The sequence below is a fragment of the Rissa tridactyla genome, chromosome 4 (genome assembly GCF_028500815.1).
Source record: "Rissa tridactyla isolate bRisTri1 chromosome 4, bRisTri1.patW.cur.20221130, whole genome shotgun sequence".
Taxonomy (NCBI): domain Eukaryota; kingdom Metazoa; phylum Chordata; class Aves; order Charadriiformes; family Laridae; genus Rissa; species Rissa tridactyla.
In genome coordinates, this window is record NC_071469.1 from 73,138,839 (window position 1) to 73,151,057 (window position 12,219).

The 12,219-nt window shown below is 51.5% G+C and overlaps 1 protein-coding gene across 22 annotated transcripts in view; it reads left to right on the top strand.

The window, feature by feature from the left end:
• HYDIN (HYDIN axonemal central pair apparatus protein) overlaps positions 1-12,219 on the top strand; it is a 208,956-nt gene that overhangs the window by 95,212 nt on the left and 101,525 nt on the right. For all 22 annotated transcript variants that reach the window (XM_054199082.1, XM_054199093.1, XM_054199092.1 and 19 more), the window contains 3 exons: positions 2,500-2,599; positions 8,022-8,140; positions 9,826-10,049. In XM_054199082.1, coding sequence (XP_054055057.1) covers positions 2,500-2,599; positions 8,022-8,140; positions 9,826-10,049 — 443 coding nt within the window. The remainder of the gene's footprint in view (positions 1-2,499; positions 2,600-8,021; positions 8,141-9,825; positions 10,050-12,219) is intronic.

Here is a 12,219-nt window from a genome sequence, read left to right on the forward strand (position 1 = left end):
TGCTCCCGGTGATCCAGCTGCGTGCGGCCCTCGTAAGCCTGATTGCCAGGATTTGAGTGTCCTTCTGCATCGGTTTTTCACCCCCAGCCCTGCCAGACCTGTCCCGTCTCATTCGAATACCTTCTCTCCCTGGTTTGCGATCTGGCACGTGGGGCTCCGCGAAGCAAATGGACTTTCCCTTGGAGGCATCTGGGTGGCCGTTTTGAAAATGGGCTCTTTTCACTCCCCTGCACCCCTGGGTTTTGGTTTTAAGGCATCCCATCCTCCCCTACTTTACGTCCCCCCTGTATGAGAAGGACCTCAAGCATCACCACCGCTCTCAGGATAGTGGCAGTGAGTGTTTGTGGACCTGACAGTGCTGGTGAGCCCGGCAAAGCACTGTTTGCCATGCAGGAACCCAACGAGGGCTCTCTGCAGCCCTCCGGGCAGAGGACCACAGCGCCTGGAGAAAAAAACGGCTCAGCCCATGCAGCAGCCTTCAAGGAGAAGGGTAGAAACGCCGGTGAGCTGGGACGTGTGTTGGGCTGTTGGGCTGGAAGCAAAGGCAAGCGGCTGCCTAGAGCATCCCTCCCTCCCCCGGGGACAGCCTGCCCGGGCTGCGACTACGGAATTCAGTCTGTTAAACACACAGCGAGCAGCTGGGTGAGGAGCGCTGGTGAGTGATTAGGTTCTAATTAGCCAAGCCAGGGAAATCTGTCATCCCAGGGTTTTTTCTCAGTGGCTTAGCTTAGGCGAGCTCCGGGCGCCGGAGCGGAGCTTGTGTTGTTCAGAGCACCCCGAATGCTTTTATTTCTGCAAATCCAAGATAACTGTGTGGATGCTCAGTGCACGCAGCATCCCCGCAGTACCCAAAGGCCCCGATATCTGGCTGTGGGTTGCAGGCTGGTGGCCCCAGTTTCCTTCCTCAAGCAAGTGTGTTGTCATAGAATAAGGCTTCATCTTCATCCAGTTGCCTGCCGGATAGAAATACAAAGTACATTTGATCTGGCGAATGTCTTTGCTTGACGTTTGGAGAGGAATCCAAGTGACTTTATCCTTTTAGACTTCCCTTTTCTTCTCATTGCGGTGGTGATGGTTTGTTGGCGTTCGAAACAGTTTTCTCCGCCCGTTCTTCCCTCCGTCCTGTTGACTCTGAGCAGACTCTGCGTTAGGGACTTGTTTGCAGCTGCGGCCCGATAACTCCCCGTGTCATAGCCCCTTGAATTTTGCGGGGACTGTCCTTTGAGCTGTAAGGGCTGAGTCGATGGGGAGCATTATAGTTATTTAATATTTATGCTGCAGGAGTGCCGGAGGCTCCAGTCAGTTCAAGACTCTTCTGGACAAAGTACCGAGGATACCCAGCGGCAAGCAGAATCAAAACCTCGCTTTGTTGATAGAAAAATCACTCCCTTCTTTTTTTGCCTCCTTCTGGAAGCTAAATTTTTCATTCCTGGTCGAGCATCATTACAGTTGTCAGAGGTGCGCGTGTTTATGTCAACAAATGCACGAAGAGACATTCGCAGTGCTAGGGGTTGAGGGGATGTGAGTGGTGCCTTTGTTTAAACCAGTGGCAAGAAGCGAGTGAAACCCTTTACAAACCAGGGCTGGCTCCGAAAATGTGTGACAAAGCTCCCTGGGACAGAGTGCTGGGACTCTGTGGGAGAGAAGACCCCGAGGAAGCAGCAGACAGTTGCAGAAGCGCTGGTAGCACGGCCCAAGCTTAAACCTCTGAACATGATGAGGAAAAGAGCTATTTTTAGTTGAGATTTTTTTTTTTTTGGTTTTAAGAGGCATGGAGCTGTAGGCAAACCCCATCTCTTGTTGTTAGAGCCTGTGCTCAGGGAAACAGGAGCCTGTGCACCTCGCGGAGAGAAAAAGGATGCATCTGACTCTCAGCTTCGTTCCCAGCTCTCCTGTCACCTCCGTGCCGGCTGGCTGCTCGTGGCACCGAGCAGGAGCAGCCACCGGTGGGGGAGGACTCTGTTCTTCATCCATCCCCGGGCAGGAGGCTCGTTCTGCTCGGTGCTGAGCGCCCCAGCTCACCGCAGCACGTTAGATGCATCGTACGCGTTACGGGTGAAGGGTGTGAGAGGCAGCGCTTCCGTAACTGAGAATGGAAAAATCTGTTTCGTTTGCTAAATCTCCTCCGATCTGAGTAAAAGCATTCCCGTAGCCATAGTGATAGAGGGAAATGCAGGAAGGTTTGGAGGAGAGAGGGACTTTTCCTTAGACTGACTGGTACCTCGGAAGAAATCCTGCTTGATTCACTGGAGTGTGAGCCAGTTTTAGGGGTATAACAAAGCCACCGTTTAACAAAAAGCCTGTACTGGGTGCCAGTAAAGGTAAGGGCCTTAAAAAGGTTTTTTTGCAGCTGCTTCTAAACCCTTATAGATTTTGTTGATAAGTGTTGCTTGCTCCCTGCTCTTCATTGATGCTCTAAATATAGGCTGCAGGGCTGTGGCTGAAAAGAAGAAATGTAACGTTGGAAGATAAATGGTTTGCTGTCTCCTTCTGTTTTAGGAGGGAGATGTCTGGCCCAATTCTTCGGCTGAAATTAATGTGATCTTTAAACCCCGAGAAGCCAGAATCTATCAACAAACGGTCTACTGCGACATCTCAGGTACAGCTCCTCTCTCCTGCTCCTGTTACCCACAGGGAAGGCAAATGGTCTTCCAGTCCCCTCGGTTCTCCTGGGGGTGCTTGGATGGGTTGATGGTCAGCAAGGCAGTGCTGGCACATGCCCACTGTCCCTCTGGCTTCCAGGTGGTCTCCTGTCCAAGGCCAGCCTTTGGGATGCCTGGCTACAAGCTTGGATCACTGATCCCACAACAATAGAGGCAGCGAAGGGATACGTTTTCATGCCATGGGTTGGCCAGCATTTTCTCTGCTGTGAGGTGTCTGTAAAGGTCAAAGAACCACACAGCAGAAGAGCTTCAGTGGATGAGCCCTAAGCCCTTATAGACCATTTACACAGCATCACAGAATGGTTCGGGTTGCAAGGGACCTTAAAGCCCACCCAGTGCCACCCCCTGCCCTGGGCAGGGACACCTCCCACCAGACCACGTTGCTCCAAGCCCTGTCCAGCCTGGCCTTGAACCCCTCCAGGGATGGGGCAGCCACAGCTTCTCTGGGCAACCTGGGCCAGGGGCTCACCACCCTCACAGCAAACAATTTCTTCCTCAGATCTCACCTAAATCTCCCCTCTTCCAGTTTGAGGCCGTTACCCCGTGTCCTATCATTACACTCCCTGCTCCAGAGTCCCTCCCTATCCTTCCTGTAGGCCCCCTTTAGGGCCTGGCAGGGGCTGGAAGGTCTCCCCAGAGCCTTCTCTTCTCCAGGCTGAACCCCCCCAGCTCTCTCAGCCTGTCCTCACAGCAGAGGGGCTCCAGCCCTCCCAGCATCTCCGGGGCCTCCTCTGGCCCCGCTCCAACAGCTCTGTGTCCTTCTTGTACTGAGGACTCCAGAGCTGGACGCAGTACTCCAGGTGGGGTCTCACAGAGCGAAGCAGAGGGGCAGAATCCCCTCCCTCGCCGTGCTGCCCACGCTGCTTTTGATGCAGCCCAGACTGTGGTTGGCTTTCTGGGCTGCAAGTGCGCATTGCCGGCTCACGTTGAGCTTCTCGTCCACCATCACCCCCAAGTACTCCCCAAGCCTGTTCTCCAGCCATTCTCCGCCCAACCTGTATTTGTGCCTGGGATTGCCCTGGCCCAGGTGCAGCACCTTGCACTTGGCCTGGTTGAACTTCAGTTTACCTCCAAGGTGGGTCTTTATTATACTGTTGCACCATCTGAGGCAGTAGGAGCTGAGTTACAAATGTGCTCCCAGACCCTGGATCACCTCCCATTACCCAGCTGCTGCCAGCCCTGGGGTGGCTGAGCGCTGCTGGACAAAAGGACCACCTCTGGCCGGCAAGTGCCTCTCTCCCTGCGTGGGAATTGTCACCTTGTGACTGCGAGTCCGTGGTGCGTACACAGGTAGTGTTGCACAGGGCTGGCTGTCCTCAGCAGGGCGAACTCCCTCCCTGGAAACCGGAGTCTGAGCAGCCCGCTGGACAAGCTTTGTGCTCCTCCTGTCTTACAGAAGCGCTGTCGAGTCTTTTTTGGGAGCGGTTATCGTTGACTCACCCAAGTTATGCCGTCTTTGCCCTTACAGAGGTGACCCCTTTGCTGTGCTAGCATGGGGCAGGGAATGCTTGCAGCGAGCTGCCTGGTTCGGGTTACCTTGTCCTTCCTCCACATGATGCTGCTTAAGGGGTTTTTTGAGAGTGGGAGATTGCTGTTGGATTTCCACCCAAGGAACTTGATGGTTTTTCCCCATCTAAAAGGATGAGGTGCAAGGTCCGTGGTCTTCCAGCAGCCAGGCTCCCGTTCCGGAGGGTGCTGGAATCACGAACCCAGCTGCTTTCTTGCTTCCCCTACCACTGCAGGCTGACGGATACAAATGTCATGAAACAGCTTTTTATTTATACAGTAATTGCTCAGGGTTTACTTGGCAAATGCCACCTACGGTAATTACACAGGGCTTGTGTTAACAAACTGTCTTCCTGCCCACCAGCTGCAGTTGTTAGAGCTGTGGAAGGAAAGGGATTGATTTTTAAAAAGTCGCTCCCGAGGGATTCCTCACTCGGCGCCGGGCTCTGGGATTCGTGCTCTGGTGATGGGGGCGTCCATCACTTTGCTGCAGAGGTCTCCAGGGGTTGCGTCGGGAGAGCTTTTCTTCATTGCAGAGAAATAAGAAAACTACTTGCAGGCAAGCCTTGAGCCGGTCTGGGAGCCGCAGGAAGCGGAGCTGGGCGAGTGAGCTGTGTTTGGAAAGAGGAGCCTGTTTGTGAAAGACCCGGATGGGCCCTTGGGAGAGCTGTAACTCTTCCACCGGCTCCTTGGAAGAGGACCTCAAGCAGGTCATTTAAATGATGCGCCTACTCCCCCAGCCCTTACAAAACAGAGCTGATCCACTGTATTGCCAGGATGGAAACGCCAAGCTCCCTGGGGGCAAAACGAGTTTAGCGAAAGCACCGATCTTTAACTAGGGGCCCAGTTAGTTTTGCTTCTTGATTCCTCTCAGAAGCGTGACTGCATTCCACATGCCTTTGCAAGCCAGCCGCAAATCCCTTTGGAGGGTGACTGGCAGCCGGCGTGTGCCCCGTGCCAGGAATATTTGGGAGCTTTGCTCCAGCGCAGCACTGGGAATTGCGCAGCTGGATCTCACAACCTGCTGGAAAGGGGCTTTGCTGGCCCCCACGGATCGCTGAGCAGGTGCTTCTGGATTGGGTGATACACGGAACCCATCAGCACTCTGCCGCTGGCAAAGCCGGCGGTTAAGAAGGGGGTTGAAATTTGCTCTTGGCAAATATTTACGCTCAAAATTAACTTCCTTAGTTATTCACGCAAATAAAGCTGTGGCTCTTGAGTGCTGGAAGGAAGCGCGCGGTGGCGGGGCAGAGACACCTGAAATTCAGTTTTTAGGTTTGTCCGCACAGGGGACTGTATTGGGTTACACCTTGCGAAACCCCTTTCTAAGCCACTCTTGCCAGGGAGAAGCAAAATCCCAAATGATGGTCACTCCCTTGCCTTGTGACAGAAGTGTCCTGCAGTGTGTAAAACTATTTGTTGACGTGGTCAGGTGAGAATCGCGTTCAAAGACAGTCACAAAACATGGGGACATTCTGTGAACGAGAAACCGAGTGTCAGAAACAAAGTCCTGTGCTGTCGGGCCACCTACACCCCTCTTTATCTGAAAGCAAGGCAGCAACGCCAAATTGTGCACCCTACGTGACATGCCAAGGCGTTGTTCCTACTGAGATCCAAATCCTTGCTCCACGGTACCGGGTATGGATTTGGGATGGAGGACTCCATGCCGTTGGTCCGTGTGCCCTGGGACATGTTATGGTGGGAGCCATCACGGGGCCTTGGGCAAAGGCTTGGATGTTCCTCAAAGCCCCAGCTCCTAGTGAAGAGGAGGACGTGCTCTCTTGTTTTTGTTTCCCTCTTGGCAATCCTGTAGTTCACTCTGCTCCTCCTCCTTTGGGAAAAGCGCTCTCTGAGGTTCACCTGGAAGGAGGCAAAGCAAAACTTCTGGGATTTCCTAAAGTCCCAGGATCGACATAGGGGTAGGAGAAAGGATGGTTTCTACGGAACTTCAGGAGAGGTCGAGGACCTACTGCAGAAGGGGAAGAACTCTCACTGATTTTTTCAATCGTGGGACACGCATCAGTGGCCATGGGACATGTCTCAGCGTGATGATGGACAAAAGCTTGTCGCTTGGAAACCTTTGCCATTTCCGAAGAGCTTTAGTGGTTTAGACCTAGGGATTTTAAGGAAAATTAAGCCACACGTGATGCAGGATGGAGAAATCTTTTGGCAGTGAGCACCCGTATTGCCTCCTCTGTAATATCTGTGAAATAGAAATACACAGCCCTCCAATTAACGCCTGAGCCGTGGCGCATCGCTCTCATCTCTATCGGCTGGGCTTTGGCTGGATCCACCTAAATAATGTTGAATTGGACAAAAGCTCCCTAGCTCTTCCTTTCTGGCTTTGGCCACTGTCAAACATCCTCATCCCATGGTTGCAAGACCCAGTGCTCATTGAAAAGGCTGTTCCAGGGGAGTTTTGTTTTATTTTTCAAGTTGTGATCTAGTCGCTATGTCACACCTGGGCTGCTCTTTGCCACAAGAAGCCATTTTGGACATTCTGGAATAACTCTGCAGCAGGCTTTGTTTAAAAAAAAAAAAAAAAAAAAAAAAAAAAAAAAAAAAAAAAAAAAACAAACAAACAACCTTCAATCTCTAACCTTTAATCAAAGGAGCTCGAAGGACAGGGGAATATTTTTGCGCCAAAGCTGCGTTGAAGGTTATATACAGCTTCTGGGGCTCTCTCCTTGTGCTCCTCACTTCCCGTGCGGAGTAGGGTGGGATGGCAGGGAGACCCAAGCTGAAATTTGAGCTGGGATTTGGGCCCTTCGGGCTGCTCCAGTGGTGCGAAACAGCCTTCAGACTGAAAGATCCTGCGCTATGTCGCCTGACGGAAGGAAATTAGCATCTTGGAGTTTAGCTCGAAGCCTTGTGGTCTCGGCTACCTTTGCAGCAAGGTGCGTGCGTATTAGCGGTATGTTTATGGCTTCTCTGATCTCAGCAGGGAGGAGGCTGGTTTTCCGTGACTGCTCAGCTTCAGGTAAGGTGTCTTTACGAAGCCTCTTGGTATCCCGGTGGGAATAGGTGAGTGCTTCTCCTCTCTGGAGACATAAAGCCCTGCGTTATTTAGGTGCTGCTGCAGGAGGTGAGCCCTCGGTCACCCAGCCGTAGGTTGGGCAGAGCGGGTGGCTGAGATGTCGAGCATTGAGATAGATGCAGAAGAGCAGCCATGGCTTGGAGCAAAGGATAGACACGGCTGGAGAGGCGTCTTCATCAAACATAGGCAAAGTCATCCTGTGAAGCTGTGGCTGCCCCGTCCCTGGAGGTGTCCAAGGCCAGGCTGGATGGGGCTTGGAGCAACGTGGTGTGGTGGGAGGTGTCCCTGCCCAGGGCAGGGGGTGGCACTGGGTGGGCTTTAAGGTCCCTTCCAACCTGAACCATTCTGTGATTCTGGGCTCTGAGCAGCCCTCGGATGTGTGTATCGCTGTTAGCAGAGCCCTTCGCCTTGCTTGGGCTTCTCACCTTCCGTGCTGTCATCTCCCATCGCGTCAGTATAGACAGCGTATTTTTATCTTCAGTTCCGTTTCACGAGCTTTGCGCCTTCACTGAAGGGTTTTCAAAGCTCATCTAAGAACAGGGGAAGAAATTCAGAGTTTATGTTTTTAAACTTAGAATCACTTTTTCGGGGTGCAAATTCATCACTAAATGAGAAGCCAGCCCAAGGGCTTGGTTAGAAATTAGAAACCAGCCCCAAGGCTTATCCCCTGAAGGTAAACAAGCATCCAGTATCTTCTCCTGGAGCATCTAGAACTGATCCCATCCAGCCTGGAGTCAGGGACTAGCCTTGAGGCAGCCTGAAAAATCCAGGATAACGGAGGGAATTACTGTACTGAAATGGAAATCTCTCCCCAGGCCGTGAGACCAGGCTGCCCCTGCGCATCAAAGGTGAAGGCATAGGGCCCCGGCTCCGCTTCAGCTTTGACCAGCTGGACATCGGGAAGGTTTTTATTGGATCGGCCCACAGCTATGAGGTGAGCAGCAGGGGGTCGGGGGTGGATCCTGATGGCTCCCCGTGGGATTTCTGGTGAACTCAGGCAGTTGGGAGCAGGCAATATTTGACATAATAGTCAAATCGGGGAGGGGGGGGGATGTTCGTGGAATCCAGATATGTTTGATGGGGTCTGAAAGGTCTGTATGTTGCTCGTGAAGCCCTAATCCCTGCTTTTTGGCAGTCTCCCTTTGAGGTCAGCTGGGAGGCTTCATGTAAAAAAACCCCAACCCTTGACAGGCGCAAGCAGCATTGGGTCAAAAAGATAAGGATTCAGAGGCTTTTGTTTCAGCCCTTGGATGCAACGCACCTTTGTACTCTGGCTCTTAAAAGGCAGCTGGAATAAACTCACTGCGTTTGACCTCAAGTCCATTGCAAACAGTTTTCGGTGAAGTGCATCCTGCCATTCTGGGAGTCAGAGGAAAGGCGTCCAGGCTCCTGGCTCAGCTCTATCCCTGCCAAAGACACAGGGGAGGGCTTCCCCTTGCCCCCACTGGTCCCTCGCCGCTCTTCAGGCTCCAGTTCCACCAAGAGCAAAGCATTTCTGGAAATGAAGCAAAGGAACTTTCTATATATCTGCCTCCCCTTTCAATGGTGTCAAGACTTCTGAGAAAAAAAAAAAAAAAAAAAAACCCAAAACAAAAAAAACCCCAAGATAGAACGACCGAAAGAGGTGGAAAATGAGACAATACATCATGCCAGACGCTTTCAAAAGCTTGACTCTGGCAGGGAAGGACACATTAAGGTGTTTTCCTACCAAAATATTGCGCACTCTGTGCATTTTTAATGCTGATACTTTATTGATTCTCTCTATCAATATATTGTTTTCATTACTTGAGAAAATGTGAATAAGTAGATGATGCTGTTGGTGCTGTCCTAAGCAGCTGGAGGGAAATGTCAGCTCAGCGCAGGATCCCAAAGTGCAATTTGCCTGTTTGAGCAAAGACTAAGAAACTAAAAACGTTAAAGAATAAAGAAAAGAAACCCAAATTACATACTGTAGCAGAGTTGGGGAATGCCGCTGAAGCTGGTTCCTGAGGTGTCTCCTACATGCAATGAACTCGTTGGCTGCAATGGAAGCTGAAGGTCTTCTGCCCTTGGCAGGATGGGACTCAGCTGGAGCAGAAGCAGTTGTTGATGATTCACTAGTAACGAATTCACTAGTAATTCCTCCTCCTCCTCCTCAACTGGCCTTCCTTGCTTTTAGGGACAGGTCTGAATCAACTGGGTGATGCTGAGCAGGTCCTCTACGCTGCAAGTCGAGGTGGACCGCTCTGTGTCCGCGGAATAAACGTTTATATGAAGTTTATATGAAGTTTATATGAAGTTTATATGAAGTTTATATGAAGTTTATATGAAGTTTATATGAAGTTTATATGAAGTTTATATGAAGTTTATATGAAGTTTATATGAAGTTTATATGAAGTTTATATGAAGTTTATATGAAGTTTATATGAAGTTTATATGAAGTTTATATTCACCGTTTTGCATGAAAAAATCCAAAGGCGGAACTTGTCCCGTTGCGTTTTCTTTGGCTTCTGCCAAGCAGCAGCACACAGCATCTTCTGCCTTTTGCAGATGTTCATTGTTTAATTAGAAAACAAATCAGCCTCCTATCAGAAAGGAAGATTCCTTATGTATTTCCATGTTGCTTTCTTGCTGCTGCAGGCGATCCTGTTTAACGAAGGAGCCATCAATGCTCTCTTCAACTTGGTCCCTCCAGCTACGGCTCTGGGCTCCTGCTTCACCTTTCTCCCCGAGGAGGGTGTCATTTTGCCAGATGAGCTCCAAGCCATCCAGATCTCCTTCAGTTCCACCATCCTGGGGAAGTTCACGGAAGAATTCCGGTTCAATGTCAATGGAGCCCCCGAGCCTGTGACCTTGACTATCAGGTGAGGAGGGTTATAGGAGGTCGGTGGGCACGTCCGTGGGTAATCTCTGGGTGATCTTCTCCTGCCTCTACCACGTTTTATGGGGAAGGAGAGGAGGGGGAAGATAAAAAAAAAAAAAAAAAGGTGTTGTTGAAGGTCTTAGTGTGGGGATGCTAGGATCGGAGCTGAGGCTGAGACAAGGCTTTTTAACCTTGACTCTGGTTTGAACCTTGCAATTGCAACAGCAAATGGTGCCATATAATTGTCTGTGAGGGCGGATGTCCGTGCCTCCTACGCCCGCAGTACCCAGTTTAACTCTGAAAGCCATGGGTCCCTCTGGGAAGCACGTTTTGCCTTCACAGTGGAGCCAGGGTGGCTCTGTGAGTTTCCGGGACACTGTTTGCGCAGAATTTGGCAGCAGCGGATTCCTTTTGTGACCCTTTGAGATCTCTGTGTGGGGACCCCCAGGGCTTTAAGTGACAACCCACGCGGGGAAAAAGTTTGACTGGCGGCTGCCCAGGAAAGGTGTGGAGATGCCTGCAGCCCAGTCTGAGTACCCAGGAGCTGGAGTGACTCCTTCCCACAGGTAGCTCGTTCCCCCCTGGGCCACGGCAGGGTGTGATGGGATCAGTAGGTGGTCTGGGATGTCCCACCTGAGCACGAAGCAAGGCTAAAAGGGCTTTGGGGATGGTTGAACAACGGGCCAGCCTGGGTGATTCTGTAGCCAGAAGGCGTGTTTTTAAAATCCTCCGTTAGTAATCCATACAAAATGGGGTAGCAGCAGCCTCGGCATCATCTCTCACCCTAACGCGTTGGGACAAGCTGTCCTCCCGGCTCTTGTGCAGCCAGGGCTACGCTACCTCCTCTCTGCAGCCAGAAAAGCGCTGGTGCGGGAGACAGGGAGCTCTGCAGCAAGTGCTGTCACAAGGACTTGGGCATCATCCCGTGGGCTGGTGCCGTTGCAAAAGATAATTCTCACTGAGCAAAGGGGAGGAGGGAGGGGAAAAAAAAAAAAAAAAAAAGGCTGATGACAGGAGAAGCAGCAAACCAGACTTCTCAGGACCACAGCAGCATCCAAACTTGTCCCAACTGGTCTCAACCGTGTGGCTGGTGGGATATTGTGGTGTCGGCAGGAAAGCCCTGGAGCTTTGGGGCTGGCTGCTGCTGTTGGGGAGGCAGTAGATGAAGGGAGTGAAGAAATGAAAGGGATCTACAGTCGATTTTACCAATAAGGTAGGGGCAACGGGATAAAAAAGAACAACAGGGTTATTACCTCACAAAAGAGAGCGGTGAGTAGGTCTGACCGCCGGAGAGAAACAATTATGCGGGCTTTGTGTTTGGAAGGGAAGTGCTGCTTTTTTGGGAAATCAAGAGGGAACATTTCACAATCAAATAATTTATTCTCCTCTGTCCCTCCCCTAAATTGGTCACGGGATTTTCTTGCATAAGCAGCTTTCCCCTTGAGCAAGGGCAGGTTTCGCTTGTAAAGATGCACTTATCACAGGTGAAATACAGGTTTGTTTTTTTTTTCTTGGATGGCCTTACTCCCGAGGAAGGAAAGAGCTGTCAGCGGGACAGTGAGTTGTCTTTTGGCTTCCCCACAACCAAATGAAATGGTCTCGGTTTCCCCACCGATGCCCTGTCTCCTGGTGCCCCACACGTCCTCCCCTTCTCTGTGGCCTCCCTCTGCCCTGTTCCGACAGCAGGGCCCGGAGCTCAGTGCAGACCTTGTGTCTCAGGGGAAGAGGTTTGAAGTTCTTTTCTTTTATTTCCTCCTTGTCGTTTTACTCCACTCTTCCTGGATGGTGGCTCCTATGCAGCCCATCTGGTGGTCCCCCAGCGTCCCCATCTGCTCCCCTACAGCTGTCCCTTGGCTTTAATTCCCATTGCAGTCCATTCTCCTCGGAGATGTCATCAGCCTCCTTGATTTCTGTCTTGCCTTTGTTTCAGGGATCCCTATCCAGCCCTTATAGAATCATGGAATAGTTTGGGTTGGAAGGGACCTTAAAGCCCGTCCAGTGCCACCCTGGGCAGAGACACCTCCCACCAGCCCAGGTTGCTCCAAGCCCCGTCCAGCCTGGCCTTGAACCCCTCCAGGGATGGGGCAGCCACAGCTTCTCTGGGCAACCTGGGCCAGGGGCTCACCACCCTCACAGCAAACAACTTCTTCCCAATATCTCATCTAAATCTC